Here is a 21,881-nt window from a genome sequence, read left to right as displayed (position 1 = left end):
GTTTCTGGGGCCTCTTTGCATAGCCTGCACCTGGGATCAAGCCTGGTATTGTAGATCTGGATGTCTATAGTTCTGATGCTCAAGGCCTGCTCCTGTGCTGCCATGATCAGTGCTTCTGTACTGTCCTTCATCCAGCCCTCTCTAGACATTGGTAGGATTTGGTCTTATCAGGCACTTCAGCTATGTATTGGTGGTACATTCCACGATTGTTCCTTCAGTTCCTTCTCTTCCAGCTTCCAATGTCTGAGACATTCACTGAGCGCTTCATCCCTTGGGGCCGTCTTCCTGATTCAGTCTACAGCGACTGTTCTGTTTATATAAGCCTTCAGCTGTTCTTCCAGGGCAAATTGTGAAATCAGAACAGGAGACCTCTGCAGCCTTATATAGACATGCAGATTGTGGGATGTTCTGTTTGTGGCTAGAGTAGGAGTGTCCCACGATAAAATAAAAAAATAAAACTGTGATGAAATGTAACCAGACAATACCCAGATAATAGATGTCTGGGTATTCCCTAATATTCTGTATGTTTTGACTTGATAATTTTGCTGTTGTGATTGAACTCCAGTTATTGGTGGTTTATCATGTAGGAGACACTCCCACACCAGAGTTGTGCAGCTTGAGACACAGGAAGCATGGAGTGCCAGGAATCTGAAATCAGCCATTTCACTGCATGTGAAATGCTCTTCTTGCGGAAGAGATCAAAAGCAACTTCCAATGTGTCTGGTTCTGGCTGTCCAAGCAAGTTCTTAGACGTCATCATGGAACCTGCAGCAGGTTCTCACTATTGTTGAAATGTGCATGTCTGTACAATCAGGAGACTGCACAAGCTTAATTACATAGCAGGTCTGCAAGGAGGAACCCTTGAATAATATAATTTGGACAGATGAGTCTAAAACTGAATGATCTGGACACCAGAACAGAGGATATGCTTGGCTTAAACTAAATACAGCAATCAAAGAAAATGTTAAAGTAAAAAAAAGGTTATTAATAATCATTATTGTTATTGCAACATACATTCCAATTAAATGTGTTCTCAGCATTTAACCCACCCCCTTGGGGAGCAGTGGGCTGCCACTGTGCGGTGCCCAGGGAGTAATGGGCTGTACTTGGATAGTGCTTTAGGAAAACTGACGCATCCAAAGCACTACATTCAGTCATTCACGCACCCATCCACACCCTGATGGTGATAAGCTACATTGCAGCCACAGCTGCCCTGGCAGGAAAACAACAGCAACCAGCTGTAAAGCATGGAGGTGGAAGTGTCATGGTTTGGGTATGATTTGCTGCAGCAGGACCTGACCAGCTTATCATCATAGAATCTGTTAGGAGCTCTACTGTGTATCACAGGCAGCCTGAGAAAAATGTGAGACAATCTGCTGAAGAATATCTTTGCAAATTACTAAAGGACTGGCTAAGGAAAAATGTAAAGTATTGGTCCTAGTCAAAGCCCAGATCTTGATCTTATTGAGATGATGTGGGGGGAACATGCAAGAAACCTCTCAAATATCTCACATCGAGCTGCACCTTGATGTGCTTTACTGATGACAAATACAATCAAACTCCAGTTTTACAGAAAAACATTGTGTTTGTGTCTGGAAAGACACATAATTCTGCTGTTCCCAGTGATTATTTCCCCAAATAAAATGACACCTTAAGCTGGCTTTTAAAAAGAAATAAATCTAAAAATTGACAAGTTATTTGACTGGCTCTCATATGGGAAGAGATCATCTAGATCTAGCACTCTACGAAGATCCAGAGGATCTGGCTCTTCTGAAAGAGCTTTAGATCCCAGCTCTGCTCATCCTGACCTGACACGACTTCACAGAGCCACCTACCTATGACAGATCTTTAAAAGTGCCATTTGTTACATTACTTTGTCTAAGTAATAGAAAAAAATCAACTTGTAGCTGAAACCAGGTATGTTTTTAAAGTACCATTATTCCAGAAATGGATTTTATTTAGCCACACAAAAAGTTACAATAAAAAATCAAACTTAAAAAAAAAAAAAAAAAAAAACAGACATTGGTGCCAAAACTAGAAACTTGTCAGTAATACAAAAATACCTCAAGCATAAAAAACAGTACATCATTCCATTCAAAAAATAAACAAAACAATTGAAAAGTGCAAAAAGCAGTTTATCGGGAAACTTTAGGCACTATCAGATTTCTTTAGTTAAATCTCAACAGCATGATGAGGACAACTGCTTCTGTGCTTTTTTGTGTCTCTGCTCTGTCTTCTCACACTCCCAGTCGGTTAATCCAGATGAGCATTTAAACTGAGCCTGGTTCTGATTCTGCTGGAGGTTTCTTCATGTTAAAGGGGAGTTTTCCTCTCCACTGTCGCTACATGCATGCTCGCCATGAGGGATTCCTGCAAACTCAACAGCAATGCAGACAGTTGTCTACTGTGGCTGCAGGCTCATCCAGGAGGTGTGAATGCTGCAAGTCAATGATACAATCTGCTGGGTTTCCTTAGATAGAAAACCTTTTAACCTGTCATTATGGTTGAAAAGAAAAGAGTTTATGTTTTTAAGGTTAGATGTATTGCGAACTGGTGCCATATAAATAAACTGAATTGAATTGGCTAGAGCAGATAACAGCCAACCATTGGGCAGTTATTAAAACCAAAGGGAACGGAACAGGCTGCATGGAGAGGATGAGGGTCCTATAAAACCCAACATTTAAGAAGCAGAGTTTCATTTTTTGCAAAAGGACCCTGTTGTCATTATCCCTACCACCTGACAGTGAGCACCAAGCTCCATACTAGGCTGTCAAGAGCTGGAGTGCATGAGACCTGAGAAATAAGATGATCTACTCATGTGGCATCTTGCAGGTGGAGAGCTGTGGGTTAGATTCCAGCCGAGCAAAGGCACTTCTCAACAAGTTATTCACAGCTCTGAGTGCCTCTACATCTGTCAATGTGGCTTTAGTGTGAACAGAAAAGTGCTGTGTAAATTCCATCCATGTACAGTTTAAGTTGGAGACTTATGGCCTACACGCTTTGTAAGTCTGCTGTTAACGTAAGATCTAACTATAGTGCATTACTCTAGTTCCACTAGTGCAGTAAACACTGAGATGACAGCAGCAGTTAGTCTTAGGATGTTGAGTCTAATGCAGACTGTAAGAAGCACCTGTACTACTGATGGAAGAGGAGGCTAGGATCAAGGCAACATGGTGAAAGGCTTCCTAGCTGTCAGAGCAAGACAACTGTGCAATAAAGGCCCGGTTTCACCGGCTCTTAATGGCCGCACACCGCTCCACTCACTGCCAAGTGTTTCAGGAGCAGTTTTTTTTTTCAGGGCCAGCCTGGGTTCCTCCAGCTCTGCTGAAGACCAAAGTCAAACTGCAATGACTCGAGAGGAGTTTGGAGTGAACACACCCCTTTTCAGTGGCAAGGAGAAATGAAAAGGTTTTGTCAAACATGAACAGCAAAGCAGATAGCAGAGAGGCTCTGCCTTATTTTATTAGTAGATGTGTGATCCAGACTTTTGTCCTGGTGGATTACTCCTTAACAGTATCTAAGACAATCTTGCATGTCCAGTTATAGAAACATTTTTTATATTTTTCTTCTTTTATTTTTTTTATATAGAATGACGCATTTTTATCATTTACCATTTTACGCAGATTTCTATAAAGTATCAATGTTACAAAAAAGCCGTGGGGCAGTAGGGACAGGCGTAAAGCAACGCCCAGGAGGCCTTTCTCTGTTCACCTCAAAAAGCTTCTGTCTTTTTTGTGACATTTGCTTTTCTTTCAGATCAAATTTAAACATCAAGGACAACCTGGCTATCCAAAATGATCCAAACCAACCTGACCCTACAGGAAAAAGTAATTCCACCCTTAACCTAACAAATAGCTGTTACTCCCATGGCATCAACAACTGCCATCAAGTGTTCGTGATAACTGGTTATAGTCTCCAACATCCCAGGGGAGACATTCTTTGGCTCATTCTGCTTTGCATAGGTGTTCAAATTCAGTTCCTTTGGAGGATTTTCAACAATTAGAAAAAGATTGGGAAAAATGGCGTCCCTGGAAGAGTTCTAAGGACTAATCCCACTGCAGACCAAAAGAGAAGCACCGGCACATTTGCCTGGCCTTAAACCCAAGCACACTGGGTTTAAACAGCAGGACAGTGACACACCCGCAAGTCCCCCCCTGAATGGTTAAACAGAGACGACAATCTCAGTGACAGTAACTTCAGACCCACCCAGAGCTGAGAATGGACATTACTGGAGAAAACCACAGGGGGCGGAGGCATGGGATAACAGCAGCGATCCAAAAAGCAGTTCACATCACAGGGACAGAGATCAAAATCAGAATCCCAAAAATAAGATGAGGGACTGCAGCAGGCCCTGATCTGTTTCAATGAAAATAGATACATAGAGATTTTTAGAGCTGTTGACTCTAGTCTGTAGTCAGATACATCCACACCTGAGAAGATCTCTGTGTGAACTGGTGATAACTCTGATTTTGTGATTGGTGAGTTTTTGCAGGTCAGAGATCAGCTGCAGCAAACGAGGACTCGGCTTGTAGACAACCAAGCTAGGGTCATTTGGGTCTGGCCTGTAAAATGAATCCAAAACTTCCAGAGTTTTTAGATGCTGAAGCTGATGGACACCCAGGAAGTCTTCATCCAACACGTGATGATGCCTGAGACCAAAATAAAGGGGAAAGAAACCACAGGTTACCATAGAAACAAACGTTCCATATGAGGCTCATGTTTGAGTGTCTCACCTGATTGCCAGTGTCTTTAAGCAAGGGAACAGCTGTGGGAGCATTCTGACTAGGTTGGAGGAGGAGCTCCACGGCTCCAAATGCAGGTGTTGAAGGTTAGGAGCTCTGACTGAAACCACATGCAGGTCTTCAGGCTGAAGGTCCACACAAAGAGTTAGGCTGAGAAGGGAGGATGGGAGGAAATCAGCGTACACTGCCAGCGGATGGCCTCCTGTTTACAGGGAGGATGGGATCACATATGACTGCGGTCTTATTGTATAGTAAAGAAAGACAACATTAAAAGTATATATATTTAAAATAAAACATTTTTTGGGAGATTTTTCGCAGCTCTAGTGGCTCGCTTTTTAACACAGTAGGCTGACAAGAAGGGGGTCGTAGAGGGGGAGAGACATGTGGCAAAGGACTGCAGGTCGGAGTCCAACCCGGGTCGACAGCGCCGAGGACAACATTCACAGATACTTTTGACATTTTAGCTTGATGTATCATGAAACTGTTGACCTTTCGGGTTTTGTGATTTTTATTCTATTATTACAATTATATAATAGTAATTTTATGTTTGTTTTTTTTTCTTCCTAATGCACCTCATATATATTTCAATCCTTATGTAATTTTGTCTGTGTTGTGTGCACCTGCCTGTTGCTTTAATCCTATAAATTTCCCCGTCGTGAGATAAATAAAGGATTAGCTAAATAACACTTTTTAATAGGATATATGTACTTCTTAAAAGGTTCTTAAAAGTTCTTAATTACATTTTCTCTGTGGGCTCTAGTAACATATGATAGATAATATCTACTTTGAAAGTTAACATGAACTGCTGCTGAAGATGACCACTCTGATCTACCTGGATGTTCTCTGGAGGACTGAAACGCCTCAGTCAGTGACGTCAGTCTGTGGGTCTGTCGGAGCAGTGACAGAAGTTTCGTCTCCTTTTGTGTTTCTCAACGTTTTCTTGCTCATGGTTTTTCACGTGCTTAGATAAATTTGTTGTGTTTCCACTGCATTTAACCGGCTTTTTACAAAACATACAGCTTGATTTCATTTACGGTATTAAAATAAAGCCAAACCCCACTTATTCCCCTCTTCCTTTTTTTCCGCTGTGCGGTCTCTCTCCCAGTCTGAACAGGAGCCGTGCGGTTGTGTGTGTGTTGAGTGAAGAGAAGCTGAGTGGGCGGGCCAGAGTGAACCTGCGTGCTGATTGGCTGGCGCCACTGAGCAATGTATGCGAGGGGAGGGGGTGCAGCAGAGAGCCGTGACACACAGACTGCTGCTGCAGTTAGCGTGCGCGCTGACTGACACTGACCATTTTAATGATCAGATGGTCCGTTTTGGGCCCCCCCTCTGTCAGTTTGGACACACCTTCTCATTCAAAGAGTTTTCTTTATTTTCATGACTATGAAAATGGTAACTTCACACTGAAGGCATCAAAACTATGAATTAACACGTGGAATTATATACTTAACAACAAAGTGTGAAACAACTGAAAATATGTCTTATATTCTAGGTTCTTCAAAGTAGCCACCTTTTGCTTTGATTACTGCTTCGCACACTCTTGGCATTCTTTTGATGAGCTTCAAGAGGTAGTCACCTAAAATGGTCTTCCAACAGTCTTGAAGGAGTTCCCAGAGATGCTTAGCACTTGTTGGCCCTTTAACCTTCACTCTGTGGTCCAGGTCACCCCAAACCATCTCGTTTGGGTTCAGGTCCAGTGATTGTGGAAGCCAGGTCATCTGGCGCAGCACCCTATCACTCTCCTTCTTGGTCAAATAGCCCTTACACAGCCTGGAGGTGTGTTTGGGGTCATTGTCCTGTTGAAAAACAAATGATGGTCCAACTAAATGCAAACCGGATGGAATAGCATGCCGCTGCAAGATGCTGTGGTAGCCATGCTGGTTCAGTATGCCTTCAATTTTGAAGAGATCCCCAACAGTGTCACAAGCAAAGCACCCCCACACCATCACACCGCCTCCTCCATGCTTCACGGTGGGAACCAGGCATGTAGAGTCCATCCGGTCACCTTTTCTGCGTCGCACAAAGACACGATGGTTGGAACCAAAGATCTGAAATTTGGACTCATCAGACCAAAACACAGATTTCCACTGGTCTAATGTCCATTCCTTGTGTTCTTTAGCCCAAGCAAGTCTCTTCTGCTTGTTGCCTGTCCTTAGCAGTGGTTTCCTAGCAGCTATTTTACCATGAAGGCCTGATTCACACAGTCTCCTCTTAACAGTTGTTCTAGAGATGTGTCTGCTGCTAGAACTCTGTGTGGCATTGACCTGCTCTCTAATCTGAGCTGCTGTTAACCTGTGATTTCTGAAGCTGGTGACTCTGATGAACTTATCCTCCGCAGCAGAGGTGACTCTAGGTCTTCCTTTCCTGGGGCAGTCCTCATGTCAGCCAGTTTCTTTGTAGCGCTTGATGGTTTTTGCGACTGCACTTGGGGACACTTTCAAAGTTTTCCCAATTTTTCGGACTGACTGACCTATATTTCTTAAAGTAATGATGGCCACTCATTTTTCCTTACTTAGCTGCTTTTGTCTTGCCATAATACAAACTCTAACAGTCTATTCAGTAGGACTATCAGCTGTGTATGCACCTGACTTCTGCACAACACAACTGATGGTCCCAACCTCATTTATAAGGCAAGAAATGCCACTTATTAAACCTGACGGGGGACACCTGTGAAGTGAAAACCATTTCAGGTGACTACCTCTCGAAGCTCATCAAGAGAATGCCAAGAAGCAGTAATCAAAGCAAAAGGTGGCTGCTTTGAAGAACCTAGAATATAAGACATATTTTCAGTTGTTTCAAACTTTTTTGTTAAGTATACAATTCCACATGTATTAATTCATAGTTTTGATGCCTTCAGTGTGAAGCTACAATTTTCATAGTCATGAAAATAAAGAAAACTCTTTGAATGAGGTGTGTCCAAACTTTTGGTCTGTACTGTCTGTGTGTCTGTCTGTGTGTCTGTATGTATGTATGTATGTATATATATATATATATATATATATATATATATATATATATATATATTTTTTTTTTTTTAATTTATTTATTTATTTTTTTTCTTTCTAAAAAATAAATAAAGGGAACACTTAAACAACACAATGTAACTGTAAGGCTACAAATGTGTGTGTGTCTGCTCAAACGATCAGAAACAGACTCCATGAGGGTGGAATGAGGGCCAACGTCCACAGGTGGAGGTATGCTTACAGCCCAACACCGTGCAGGACGTTTGGCATTTGCCAGAAAACACCAAGATTGGTAAATTCACCACTGGCGCTGTGTGCTCTTCACAGATGATAGCAGGTTCACACTGAACACGTGTGACAGAGTCTGAAGATGTCGTGGAGAACGTTCTGCTGCCTGCAGCATCCTCCAGCAGGTCCGCTTTGGCAGTGGGTCAGTAATGGTGTGAGGAGGCAGCCCTCCATGTGCTCGCCAGAGGTAGTCTGACTGCCATTAGGTACAGAGATGAGATCCTCAGACCCACTGTGAGACCACATGCTGGTGTGGTTGGTCCTGGGTTCCTGCTAATGCAAGACAATGCTTGACCTCATGTGCCTGGAGTGTGTCTGCAGTTCCTGCAACATGAAGGCATTGATGCTATGGACTGACCCGCCTGTTCCCCAGACCTGATTCCATTTGAGCACACCTGGGACATCATGTCTCGCTCCATCCAACACCACGTTGCACCACAGACTGTCCAGGAGTTGGTGGATGTGTTAGTCCAGGTCTGGGAGGAGATCCCTCAGGAGACCATCCACCACCTCATCAGGAACATGCCCAGGCGTTGTAGGGAGGTCATAGAGGAACGTGAAGGCCTTACAGGCTACTGAGCCTCATTTAGACTTGTTTTAAGGACATTACATCAAAGCTGGATCCACCTGTAGTTTGTTTTTCCACTTTAATTTTCAGTGTGGCTACAAATCCAGACCTCCGTGGGTTAATAAATTTGATTTCCATGATTTCGTCAGCACATTCAACTATGTAAAGAACAAAGTATTTAATTAGAATATTTCATTCATTCAGACCTAGGGTGTGTTATTTTAGTGTTCCCTTTTATTTATTTACATATATATATATAAACTCTCATCAACTGAGTTAAGGTGAGTGCGCACACACTTCCATGCACACACCCGCCTCTGCAACGGATACACATTCATAACCAAATGCAGCAAGCACATTTTGCACCTCATATCATGTGTTTATGTCTCCTACAGTTGTGAAAAGGAAGAACTGAAATGCTTGATATGTCCCCTCTGGCACTGCACCCCTTAGCAGGTAATAGTGAGGTAATAGTTACCGTGCACACTCAGGCTGCAGAGTTGTGGCAGTGATGTCAGCCATGTCTGCAGGTGACAGATGGGTCCGGGCACAGAGTAAAGGTGGAAGACTGACAGGCTGCGGAGATTGGCCAAAGGCTGCAGAACCTCCTGTGTCACAGCAGCATCATAATTCAGCAGCTGCAGTTCCGTTAGAGGCAGAGAGGCACCGCCACCTACAAGGAAAGCACCACACATGGTGCATGTCATTACTGAAAACACAGAAATAAAAATAGGAAGAATGCAGACATATCATGCTACACACAGCAAACCATCAGAAACAGAAAACCAACCAAAGGTCCTAATCCCTAAAACAACTTTAGGGTGGATATCATCCTTTTATTTTAAGTTTGAACTCCTGCCAAATGCCACAGCCACAAAAACAGTCAGACAGGTTAGTTTTCATAACAACTGAGTTCAGCAACAGCTTTCCTCATCATGTCTCCAAACAAAGCTGATTCATTCAGACATGAAAAACTATCTCTCCGATATTACCTTATTAAACCTACTAGATTAAAACTGGGCTTTAAGAACCATACACCACATCTGTTCTAGGAAACAGTGTTACACCAATGGTTACATGGGTATTTCATGGATTCACAGTGCTATGAAAAAGCATCACCCGTCTTACAGATTTCTTCTGTTTTTGGCTGTCAGACTTAAACATTCCAGATCATCTCAAAAACTGCAGTACAGGCAAAGCTAAGCTGAGTTTAAACAGTTTTACAATGAAATGAACCTGTGTGGAAAAATGAATTACCCCCTTGTTAAAGGTATACTATGCAACCGGGGTTGATTTTCCAGCGAGGCTCCCCCCAGAGGGCGAAAGTAAAAGTGCACTGTCGTAAAGATGCTCAGCTGTTCTGGTTTATCCGTCAAGTCAGGCGCGGTTGTTTTGAGCTTAGCAGACAGGCGAACGCAACGAAAAGTGGAAAAAACGGCAGTACAAACAATGACTAACACAGTGAAGGTATGAACATCAAGCTTCCCGCAGCGCTATCTTGGCGAGGCGGCGACCGCCTCGCCAGTTTTATTATTATTATATTATATTATATATATTATATTATATATAATATTATATTATTATTATATTATATATATAATATATATTATTATGATATATTATATATATTATATATTATATTATTATATTATTATATTATATTATATACTAGGCGGCCGCCAAGCTGCGGCCGCCTCGCCGCGGCCGCCGCGGTAGCGTCTCACCAACATAAAAAAAAACCAAATAATAATAATAATAATAATAATAATAATAAAACTCGATATGCTTGCATGTTTATTTGATGTTAACACGCGGTTCTTTGTTGTTGCTTTCGCGCGTGCATATGGTGAATGGCAGGGCAAAAACACATGGAGTTCTCGCCGTAAAGCGAGACTTCTGTGTGTGCGGGCCGTGAGCTCTTGCAATTGCAAGTGCGGTATTTCCCCCACAGACCCCCAGGGCGACCGAGAAAACCTTTGTTCGACCTGAAATGACTCATTTAATCATCCAAAACGGTATGGAACACATTAATTAACTGAAAAATGTTGCATAGTTTGCCTTTAAATCATTTGTATTAAGGAGCAATAAGTAATAACGACACCTAGTGCTTAAAATCGGAACAACACAGAAGCCTATGCCATTTTCTCAACGGTCCGTTGCTGCTGTGAATCCCCACTGAATTTTTCACTGTGTAAAGACGAGCCGCCACTCTCATCTCTTTGCCTGTGAGCCCTCGTGACGAGTGGTTCGCACCAGAGAGACAAGCCACCCATGCGGGTCGCAAAGGCTTCGGAGGCTCACGGCCGTCTGCAGGGTTGACCAAGCTGAGTAAACCGTTGCAGGAAAGCTGAGGTGAGGCTGTGTGGCGCAGCTTCCTGCGATAGATGGAGCTGAGTGTGCTGCGGCCTCCAGAGAACGAACACAGCCACGCTGGGAAGGTCATGTTACACATAAAATTACAGATACAGGCTCACTCATGTTGTTCATTCATTGAACAGAAAAGATTCCCACCGATCCTTCAATGAGACAGCAAGGCTAACCAACACTAGATGGTCACACACCATCCAGCAGAACGTAAACGTAACGTGTTCAATTCCAGCATTTTGATTGGACGATCCAAGCTTGGGGCTGTAGGATTCGTGCCCCACAGCTGTCTACTGAGAGCATGTTGGCCATGCGCACTGTGATTTCAGAGGGTCAGTATTTAAACAAGCATTCGATATCATGGCTCTTAAGAGGATTTAGCCTACTGAGCTTGTCAGTATTCAGGCAGACTTAGATATATAGACACAAACATTTCTAAGAGAGATTTATTGGTAACAGAATCAGTCATTTTTACAATATTACTCTATGAAGAACGATCATGTTCCACTGATTATTGGTCACAGGTCACCACAGGTCAAACTAAAGTCTGGGTGCCACTTTTAGAACAGAGTAATATTAAAAGCAAACTATCTTTCCTTGACCTGGTATTGCCAAACAGACTTTCCCAACATGCATCGCTGCAAAAGCGTGTCTGTTCTCTTCTTTCTGTACTAACAACACTATCAGCTGGTTTTAATGACTGCTCTCCTTATTATTTCCCCTTAGTTGCTGTTAATTGTTCGTGACAGTTGTTATGACTGGAAACCGCAGAAACAAATATTGCAACCAGCCAATAGGCGGCTGGCTGACAATCAGAGGGTAAAAAGTGTTAGAATAAATATCTCCATAAGCTTAAAGCGTCGAATTGGGGAGGCTATTACAGAGATAACACCAGTTTATCATCCATGATCCATACAGTTCCAGTCTTAAAATACATTTTTGTTTACCTGCGCCGGTGGCAGGGCGGAAGAAGTCCAGGGTCAGCCTCTTGTAGTTGATCATGGTGCAGGAGAGAGACTGGAGGTGGACCAGTTGAGGGAGGACACCTCTGAGTGTTGGGATCAGCAGATTGCCATCATGGTGCAGCAGCAGAGACCTGAGACGAGTCAGCTGGGAGATGCGGGCCAGCAGCTGAGAGGCAGGACAGGTGAGCTTCATGTTGCACAGGCTGAGCTCCGTCAGCTGCTCGCTCAGAGGAAGGAGGAAGTCCAGGTTGGCCAGCGGCGTGGAGCAGGCGGTGAGGGTCAGGCGGTGCAGGTGGCGGAACCGCCTCAGCTCCTGCACTTCGCTTCCTCTCCAGCTGTCCAGCCGCAGTTCCTGGAGCAGAGGCAGCCACACAGCCAGGAGCTTCAGGTCCTTCTTCCTCCCTGCCCGCAGGGACACGCTGCTCAGCTGCCTCCGAGCGAGGCTCCGCCAGAAGGCGCGGTTGTACCGGGAGAGATCCCTCAGCACCACGCTACAGCCCCGCCACAGGGGCAGCGATCCGTCCATCAGCCGCTTAAAGTGGGAGCACGTCCCCCGCATACTCAGCTTGTCCTTCCAGGACAGGAAGCTGAAGACCTGCAGCCAGAGCTCGGTGGGAAGCTGGAGAGCCGACACCATCATCACCACCGGCCCAGCGGAGAAAGCAGCCGGACTTGTTTTACCGAATCCTGCGATCCGAGGATCCAGTGTCGACTCGTCTGGGTCACCTGAACACCATGAATTACGGTAATAACGCTGGCTTGGGTCTTTCAAAGTAAAGGCAACACGCTTTACGTGTATTAGACTACTGGGGTTAGTTGATGTCATTCTTGCTCTTCTATGGTCTAAAAATACTTTTTTATGTCCGCCTATGAATATGGGTGTCGTGTAAGAAATATAATACATTTTATTTTGTCACTTTCATGTGCTGATTGTCCCATGGTCCATCTATTTCCCTTAACTTTGCATTATTATTAAAACAAAACTTTTTCACTTCGGGATGACAAAATAATCTTTCCATGTGTTACTCAGAAGTTCACCAACATCTGATGTGGAATTTCAAAATTAAAGCCCTTCAAATTCTAGTCAGTTTTACCATAGGTTGCCGTGAGTGTTGCTAAAAACCTTTTTCCAGTGAGTGCTTCCCCTCCAGGATGACAGTAGAACACCTCCAGATGTGAATTAACGACAGAAAAGACAGACAGGAATACTTTTTGAACAGGTCAACTTTGACCAGTACCAGGCCATTGTTTCTTTTGTCAACATTCAGAACATTCACTGGAAGTTTTTGGTAAGCAAGTCATTTCTAATGATCTTATTTCACTATCAATTTGTTTCTTTATAATCCACAGTTAGAACTACATTGAATTACACTATTTCTCTGCTCGATCCTTCCACAACTTCGTCAGCATTTAAAGGCAAATCCATTATCCATACAGTAAATGTCAATGTGGCTTTAGTCTGCCATCTCCCTCCTGACAAACCCACAGATCATATCTATAACACTTAACTCCAAACGTTTTACAAGATATAACTTTCAACATTCCAATTTGCACACTACCTTAAAATTGCACTAACCTTCACTGTTATATTGCTATCTTGATATTGTTAGTTTTCTACATCATAAGCTTATTTTCTGTATTTATCTAGTTTGGTTTATAGATTTGCCTTTTTAAATCTATTCGATAAACTTTTAAAATCTGTTTACATTTTTTATGTTTATTTCAACTTGATTCTGTAAAGTGTTGCACCGGGATCAAGGGGAACACGTTTTGTTTCACCTCCTGTTTTAGCATGTGTCAAATTACAATAAAAATCCTTAAATCCTAAAGATGAGAGATTCGAAACATCTGCATTTTTTTTTTTTTTTTTTTTTTTTTGCTAAAACATTTTTTTTTCATAATTTATATATTTATAATTCTGAGTATTTGTGTATAGATGGCAAGGGCAGTCATGGTTGCATTTCCAGCTATTCCAACCATTACGTTTGCAAATCCGAGGAAGGAAGTGGTAAAGGAGAGAAAGTAAATGGCTACGCTAATACTGGAGCATGCTGGCACTGTAGGAAAATATGAGCTAGAAATACTGTAATGGATATATTCAATGATATACATAAGTTATCACTTTGAATTGTGGATTATATTGGTTCACTGGCTATGCTAAATGATAAATTGTGTAAACAATTTCAAAGGTTATGTCACAGTTATGTCAAATGTAAGTAGTTATGAAATGCAACTTCTTGGTGAAAGCCTTTCAACATGGACTCTTGGGACATTGCAAAATGTCTCAATTAATTGAGACTTAATGATTTAATTAAGAATGTAAAAGATACTAGAATTTCAATCAGTCAATGATGTTTGTAACTTGATGTCACCCTGTTTTGGGTGCTTGTCAGCAAGGCCACCAGGACTTTCCCTGACCAAATGGGTAAGTTGGTCAGTACATTATTGTAAATGTACATTGGTGTTTGTGTCCAACTGTTTTGTTTGTTTTGTCATAGATCTTTTATTTTTTCTTCTTCACGGCTCGCTTTTTACGAAAGTAGGCTGACAGGAAGAGGGGGAGAAACATGCAGCAAAGGACCGTGGGTCGGATTCGAACCCGAGGTTGACCGCGTCGAGGACTAAGGCCTCCATAGATGGGTCACGTTACCCGCTGCACCACAAGCGCGCCCTGTTTTTTCATAGATCTGATGTGACTCATGTCAGAGGTGGTACCATGTACAGGGCCTTGACATGATCACCAAGTCTCTTCTGTGTTTTCAAATTGTTATGGAAATATATAATCAGTTGTTGTATTAATCAGGCATTTTTACGAAGCAATAAGAGTTACCAAATGTATAATTACTAAACTGTATGGCTTGGACTCAACGTGGGATGGGGGTTTCCAAGCTCACTAACAGGCAATAAAATCATTCAAGCATCTCGGGGGATGCCAGGCAACTAAGAGTCACATGAGGTTTTATGGGGTTCTTTTCAAGATGGTTCATGATTTGAAAGCTTTTTTAATGTTCCTAATGTTCTTCATGGTAAGATCCTAAAAACACCTGGTCAATGAATTAAAAGTTAGTTCCTGAGTGACACGGAAATGCGGATCTGTTTCGCTTGTGAGAAGATAAACGCCATGGAGACTGTGCAGGGACCTTACCCCTCACCGGACACTCCATGAGGAGCAGTCAGTCTATCAAAAGATGTACCTCTGGGCGGGATTCTTCAGACACACGCTTGCAATCGGCACTGAATGATGGATTCCGTGATCTTTTAAAATGGGATTTTAGGACAGGTTGTGTCATGGTTTAGTTTTGGTCTGGCTGTTTTCCCGGTTATTTTCCAGTACCTCCCCCTCTCACTCAGCTCACCTTCCACTCCCTCAACAAACAGTCACACCTGCCAGCCTCCCTACAAAAGCCTCCCTGAGTCTTCTCTTCCCCCGCCGGTTCGTCATCAGTCTCCACTCACTCCACGTCTGTCAGCCTGTTGCTCTCTGCTCAGCTGCTGGATTTCCTGCTACCTCTGTGCTTCAAGTAAGGTCCCTGCTAGCTACTGGATTTCCTGCTACCCTGTGCTCCAAGTAGGTCTCTGCTAGCTGCTGCATCTCCTGTTGCCCCTGAGGTCCAAGTTTGCTTTCTGCTTTGTTGCTTGGATCTCCTGCTACCCCTGTACTCCAGCAGCCCTGCTCTCCCTAGAACTCTCTCGCTCTGCATCTCTGGATCAACAGCAGCCCTGCATCTCTAAGAACTCTCTCCGGTCCTCCAGCTCCTGCTCCCATCTACACCCCAGTTCCAGTCCGGTACAGCCTCTCTGGTTTCCTTCATCCACTACTCATCTTTCATTTAATAAACTCTCATAAATAAGCTCCGTGTGTGTGTGGTGTGCATCCTGGATTCCTCTTAGAAAAATCATGACAGGTTGTAAGTGTGTTTCTCCCTTTGGAAATCCAATTGTAATAAATATATGCATATAAGTGTTTTGTCTCTGATAATCGTTTTCTTCCTGTGTTGCCAAATCTCCAAACTGGGTGAGGTGGGCCGTAGTAAATGAAACAGGAAGAACTAGAGCCTGTATTACAAAATAATCTGTAAAGATTGTGTTGTGGGACAATAAAAAATATTGTTATGAAGAGGAGAATTTATTTTTATGGTTACAAGATAATCAGATTTTTTTTTACAAGTTTTACACAAAATACCTTTATTTCCCAAGATGCCAAAAATAAATCTAAACAATTTTAAAGTTTGTCTGTTGTTGGAACAATGGTGGCTTAGGAGGGAGGGGTTTGTCCTGTAACCATTGGGTTACTGGTTCCAGGCCCTGCTCCATCCATCTCAGTCATTGTGTCCTTGGGCAAGACACTACACCCACCTTGCTTGCTTCCAGCGGTCAGAGGGTCTGGTGGTACAGATTGTATGACAGCCCCACTTCTGTTAGTCTGCCCCTGGGGAGCTGTGGCCACAATGTGGCTTACCACTGTCAGTATGTGAATGCGGAAATTAACAGTGACTGACTAATTGTGGTGTGAAGTGCTCTGGAATCCTTGGACTTGATAAAGCGCTATACAAATACAGGCCATTTAAAAAGTTTGTCTTAACCCTTTAATAAAGGAGTAATACTTAAATTGGGTTACACGAAATCAGACTGTCCTGTTCCTTACAATTTTTTTTATTCTTTTGACATTAAAACCAAACATGGAGTTTATTTTTTTTTTACCAGGATTTCTGAATTAATGTGTCAATTTGGTCAGATGAGACATGTTTATAAAGATTTTACGTGATGTTAATAGAATAGGACACTGAGGATTGTTACTATTCAGACAAAGCAGAATTAGTGTGGAATCTGGCAGTTTCTTAAGGAGATGTCAAATGTAAACCAAATTGAGCTTTTGTGATATGGTTTTATTCTGAAATCCCACTTCAGATCAGATTAACTGTTTAGCATCAATGTGTAGTGTTATGGAAAAATGTGAAAGTTACTTCTTTGTTTGATTGAGACTCTCTTTTAGTTTTACCTCCTTTTGCAGGTGCCAGAAGGTGCCAGACACACATGGGGATGGAGCCCTCCCGTAGGTTCATGACTTCCAGGCCTCTTGTTTTACTGCTTTATCGCTTTATTGCTGTTTTGTGACCTCACACATGATAAGACTCAGATAAAAGGCAGTGGTTTTGCCCCATGTACTGCAGAGCAGAGGCAGACTCACAATAGACTCTGGGAGCTTATGACACTGAGTTCGTCTGTTCTCATTCTTGCATGAATTAATAAGAGCTGAATTATGTCTTTTTCCTTTAACATTTATTTTTCCTTAGTCTGAAGTAGATCTGAGGAATCAGACGCCTTCTTAAAAATCCAACATTAAATATCCCCAAAATTGACTTGATATTAGCTTGTTTAATAAGGTTTTATTTTGGAATTCCACATAAAATCAGGATAATATTTGCTGAAAATCTGGAAGCGTTTCTTTGTAATCCTAAAGGGAAAGTGCTCACTGGAAACAGTTTTGAAGCCAAATTGACAGCAATTTAGGTAGAAGTGACTAAAGATAGAGATTTTGAAGGACTTTAATATTGAAATTTCACATCAGATGTTAGAGAACTTTGATGACTGAGGCTGTATCTGAAATAGCTCCTACCTCCTTCTCTATTCATTTCACTATTCAGCCAGCACTTATAATTTTTTTTGCTGTTTACCTATCCATACTCACAGGTGCACATAGGTATTTTTACAACAGTCAATGGGCACAGAACGTCCTGGCTTGAGAGTCCAGGGAAGATGGCGAACCGGAAAGGCAGCTTCCTTTAAGCTCTAATGCACTACCCCCGATTTGATAGGTAAGACCTCTGTTTTTGAGCACCCAAAAGGTTACTAAACTTACCTATACAGTTTATTTCTTTCCAGTTTATTTCTCTTTATCAACTTTCAAACAACAAAAGATATGAAACGAGAAAAAGCTGATACAGTGGCCAAGCCAACGACACCCTCCAAGACGTGCTCTTCAGTCCCTAAACACGAGTATGCTATGGCGACTTCACTGCCAACAACCAAAAGGAAATCTCCCCCGACGCCTATCAAAACACAGACACCACCCAGCAAGGTAATTGTGTCCCAAAATGAGGAAGTTAACAACCCGATTGTGGAAGCCATTAACAAGTTAACAGACAAGATTGATAACTTTGGCGTGCAGCTACGTGACAACATGATAATGCTTGCTAACATCTCTAAACTAGCCGAAATGAACGCAGCTGACATAAAAGACTGCAAAACGAAACTATCTGACCTGGAAATAGAGGTTCCTGCGCTCATCAAAGAAAATGCGGAGATGAAGGAAATATTATTGGAATTAGAACGCTATAAACGCCGTTGGAATTGAAAAATTCAGGGCTTAAAAGAAAAAAATAACGAAGATGCCCGCAAAGAAGTCATTGACATCTTAGCCAAGATTGCACCACACAGGGCCTCGTCAATTGGCAACGCAGTGGACATCGCACATCGTCTGGGGACTAATTCAATTCAGCATGAGACACCACTGAGATGCCTTCTGGAAACTCACTAAAGATTCCAAGATGTGCAAGGAGCTGGGCATCCACTTCAAGCAAGATTTCTGCAAACTGGATCTGGAGGCAAGAGCTGCAGTCTGGCCCAAAATGGAGCGAGCCAGGAACGAGGGAAATAAGGTCTACTAAAGAGGGCACGCCGGCTACATCAGCGGAGTTCAGGTATTCCCTGATTGACTGAAGAGCCAGCGCTAGTGTCTAGTAATCACACACTATTGCACAAGAACACAAGGTGCTAGATTATGGTTCAAGATAAGTTGTGTTCTTTTATTTCTAAAATTCCTTTTGGTTAAATAGACCAATTCAATAAATGAGGCTATTTAAAAATGCAAAGTTAATTATTCACAGGTTTGCTAAATCTTTTTGATAAATACATTCTAATCTTGTTATTTGGTTAGAGGTCAGTTAGTCTGTTGCGAACTCAGTTTTAGGGAGTTAGTGTTTCATTCTTTCGCTTTCCTAAACACTAGAGGTTCAATTACCTTCTCCTTATTTTTTCTGGTGCTTCCCTTTTATGTCTGTGTTTATTTCTAACTTTAACTGTGTGTTTTTAAATGTTAGGGGTTTGAGAGATAGTATTAAAAGAAAATAAACATTTCTTTTTTGTAAAAATGCAAAAGCTAACTGCATATTGTTACAAGAAACACACTCTATTAAGGCAGATGAGAGCTTCTGGTTTAATCAATGGGGGGGGGGGGGCATTAATTTTGTCTCATGGTATTAATAAATCTGCTGGTGTTGCTTTACTATTTCAAAATTTTCAGAATAAACTAGAAACTCATAGGAAAGACAACCAGGGCCACTGGATTATTTGTGTACTCAAAATGGAAGCAAGTTTTCTGATTCTCTGTAACGTCTATGGTTACAACAGTGTTGCTCAGAATAAATGCTTATTGTCTGAATTAATTAGTCGTCTAAAAGAACTAGCCAATAAATATTCCACAAACAATTTCATATTGGGAAAAGATTTCAATATGGTGTATAATGAATGGCTCGATCGATCACCCTCTAAATTCCGATCTCATCATATAAATGTAGTTTTACAAAACGTTTGCTTAGTTCCGAACCTGCTGGATCCTTGGAGAGAAGCAAATCAGAGCGGTCAGTCCTTCTCCTGGTTTAAACCTGATGGCTCAGCTAAGTCCCATATCGACTTCTGGCTAATTTCAGACAGTCTGATGCAAAATAGTGTTAATGCTGGAATTTCACCTGCACCTTTATCTGATCACTGCCTGATACAACTCTGTATCACAACTCAATTGAACAAATCCCATAAGAAAGGTTACTGGAAGTTTAATTCATTCATCTTAAATCAAATACAGTAAATTAATGGCTATCCAAAACAAGGAAAAGGAATTAGAAATCATTCAAGAACTTAGTCACATCTGCTCTGAATCTTTTTTTTAATGATGATGACAAATGATGATTTTTATACTAAAAAAAGCCAAAGGAGCATATCTGAGGTCCTGAGCTAAGTGGATTGAAGATGGTGAGAAAAGTACTGCATATTTCTGTAGATTAGAAAAAATTAGACAAGAAAGGAATGCGATAAATTGCTTGCAAATTAACGATAAACCATGCACTGACTCAAAATTAATATCCAAAGAAATTTTTACCTTTTATAGCAATTTATATTCTTCCACATACAATAACCCAATGGCAGAAACATTCTATCATTCTGTTCAACATTTGATTCCAAATATTTATGACAATTTTAAGCAGATTTGTGAGGCAGACATCACCATAGAGTTGGATAAAGCTTTGAGTGCTTTATCCAAGGACAAAGCTCCAGGCTGCGATGGGTTAACAAGTAACTTTTCTAAACATTTTTGGGTCCACATCAGAACCCTTGTGTTTGGAATGCTTACAGAACTATTAGAAAATGGTTGTTTAACCCACACTATGAAACAAGGTGTCATCACGCTCATTCCTAAACCCGGTAAAGATCCAACTCTTCTTGATAATTTAAGATTACAAACTTCTGATACACATTTTTGCTAACAGGTTAAAATCAGGCAAATCCCGAATTATTTCTGACACTCAATCTGGATTTATAAAAGGACGCTTTATACATAATAACATTCGCCTTATTTTGGACTTAATTGACTATAACCCAAGCTGCGCTATGACAGTACCAGCGGAAGGGAGAAGTGCCAACTGGTCCAAGATGAGATCCGTGCAGAGGTGGAGGAAGAACGTCACATAAAGATGGTTGGCATGTCCAAGCAAGGGGCATGGACTAGGTGGGAGCGCGTGGACCCTCGTAAATGCACGTGGGCAGAGCTCTTAAGAGCCGAACCTCGTTGCACGAAGTTCCTGATGCAATCAGTCTATTATGTCCAGCCAACCTTCACACCTGGGGCCTGGCGGATAGTCCCGAGTGTAAACTGTGCTAGAGATGGGGCACCATGGAGCACATTCTGAGCTGCTGCCCGAAGGCTTTAGGAGAGGGGCGGTATCGCTGGCGCCACAACCAAGTTCTAAATTCCTTAGTGGATTCTCTCAGCACAGCCATACAGAACAGCAAGAACCAGGTTGCTCCGAAGCAGTCAATCGCCTTAGTTAGAGCGGGGCAGAAGGCAAACCACCAGCCCAATTCCTCAGGAGGGCTCCTCGCTACCGCCCGTGACTGGCAGCTCCAAGTTGATCTAGGACGGCAACTCAAGTTCCCAGTTAGCATAGCTACCACTTCACTCCGCCCAAATATGGTGTTAACATCGTGTGTTGACATCACCAAGCAAGTGGTCTTACTGGAACTGACTGTACCATGGGAGGACCATATTGAGGAGGCTAACGAGCACAAGAATGCCAAATACTCGGAGTTCACCACAGAGTGCCGGAGCAATGGCTGGAAGTCGGGTGGAAATCGGGTGCAGAGCAAATCTATCAACAGGATGAATTTTGACTTTATATGGAAACAGAAAACTCACTATATCAGAAAAGGTAATTTAATTAAATGGTTTGAAGACGGAGGCCTGCAAGCTATTGAATTTGACAGTGTTAATGGCACTTTAAAAATAAATTGGCTCTGGTCTTTTTTAACAAATCAAAATAAATTATGGTTCCATGTTCCAAGCAAAATATTTTCAAATCAGTGCAGAGTTAGTTTTCTTCTTAGATGTGACTTTGACGTTAAAAAACTGCCTGTTAAACTTTCCTTCTTTCACCAGCAAGTTTTATTATATTGGAGATTAATCTATAAACATAACTATAGCCCACACAATACTCCCTTGTGGAATTGCCGTTACATAAAAATTAATAATAAATCAATCTTTGCACATAATTGGCTAGAATAAGGTGTTTGGTCCGTGATGCGTTTATTAAATAATGGAGGGATTATGTCTTTTGAAGACTTCAGTGCTAAATATAACCTGCAAATAAATAACTGAATTTCAAAAAGTTATTAAAGCTATTCCCCCAAATTTTATGCACAGCTAAATGTTTTATGAGAA

The 21,881-nt window shown here is 41.9% G+C and overlaps 1 protein-coding gene across 1 annotated transcript; it reads right to left on the bottom strand.

Moving 5' to 3' along the window:
* Positions 1-1,918: 1,918 nt before the first annotated feature.
* On the bottom strand, positions 1,919-12,594 carry LOC105938078. The gene is made up of 4 exons (XM_036151100.1): positions 11,873-12,594; positions 9,040-9,234; positions 4,734-4,944; positions 1,919-4,649 (listed from the first exon to the last, which is right to left on the bottom strand). Exons 1-4 carry the CDS (start codon positions 12,528-12,530, stop codon positions 4,415-4,417), a joined length of 1,299 nt encoding a protein of 432 aa, XP_036006993.1. The 5' UTR covers positions 12,531-12,594; the 3' UTR covers positions 1,919-4,414.
* Positions 12,595-21,881: the final 9,287 nt, after the last annotated feature.

Source organism: Fundulus heteroclitus, chromosome 19 (assembly GCF_011125445.2).
Source record: "Fundulus heteroclitus isolate FHET01 chromosome 19, MU-UCD_Fhet_4.1, whole genome shotgun sequence".
Classification (NCBI taxonomy): domain Eukaryota; kingdom Metazoa; phylum Chordata; class Actinopteri; order Cyprinodontiformes; family Fundulidae; genus Fundulus; species Fundulus heteroclitus.
The sequence above is the reverse complement of the archived record's forward strand: the minus strand, read 5'-3'. Positions and strand labels throughout refer to the sequence as shown.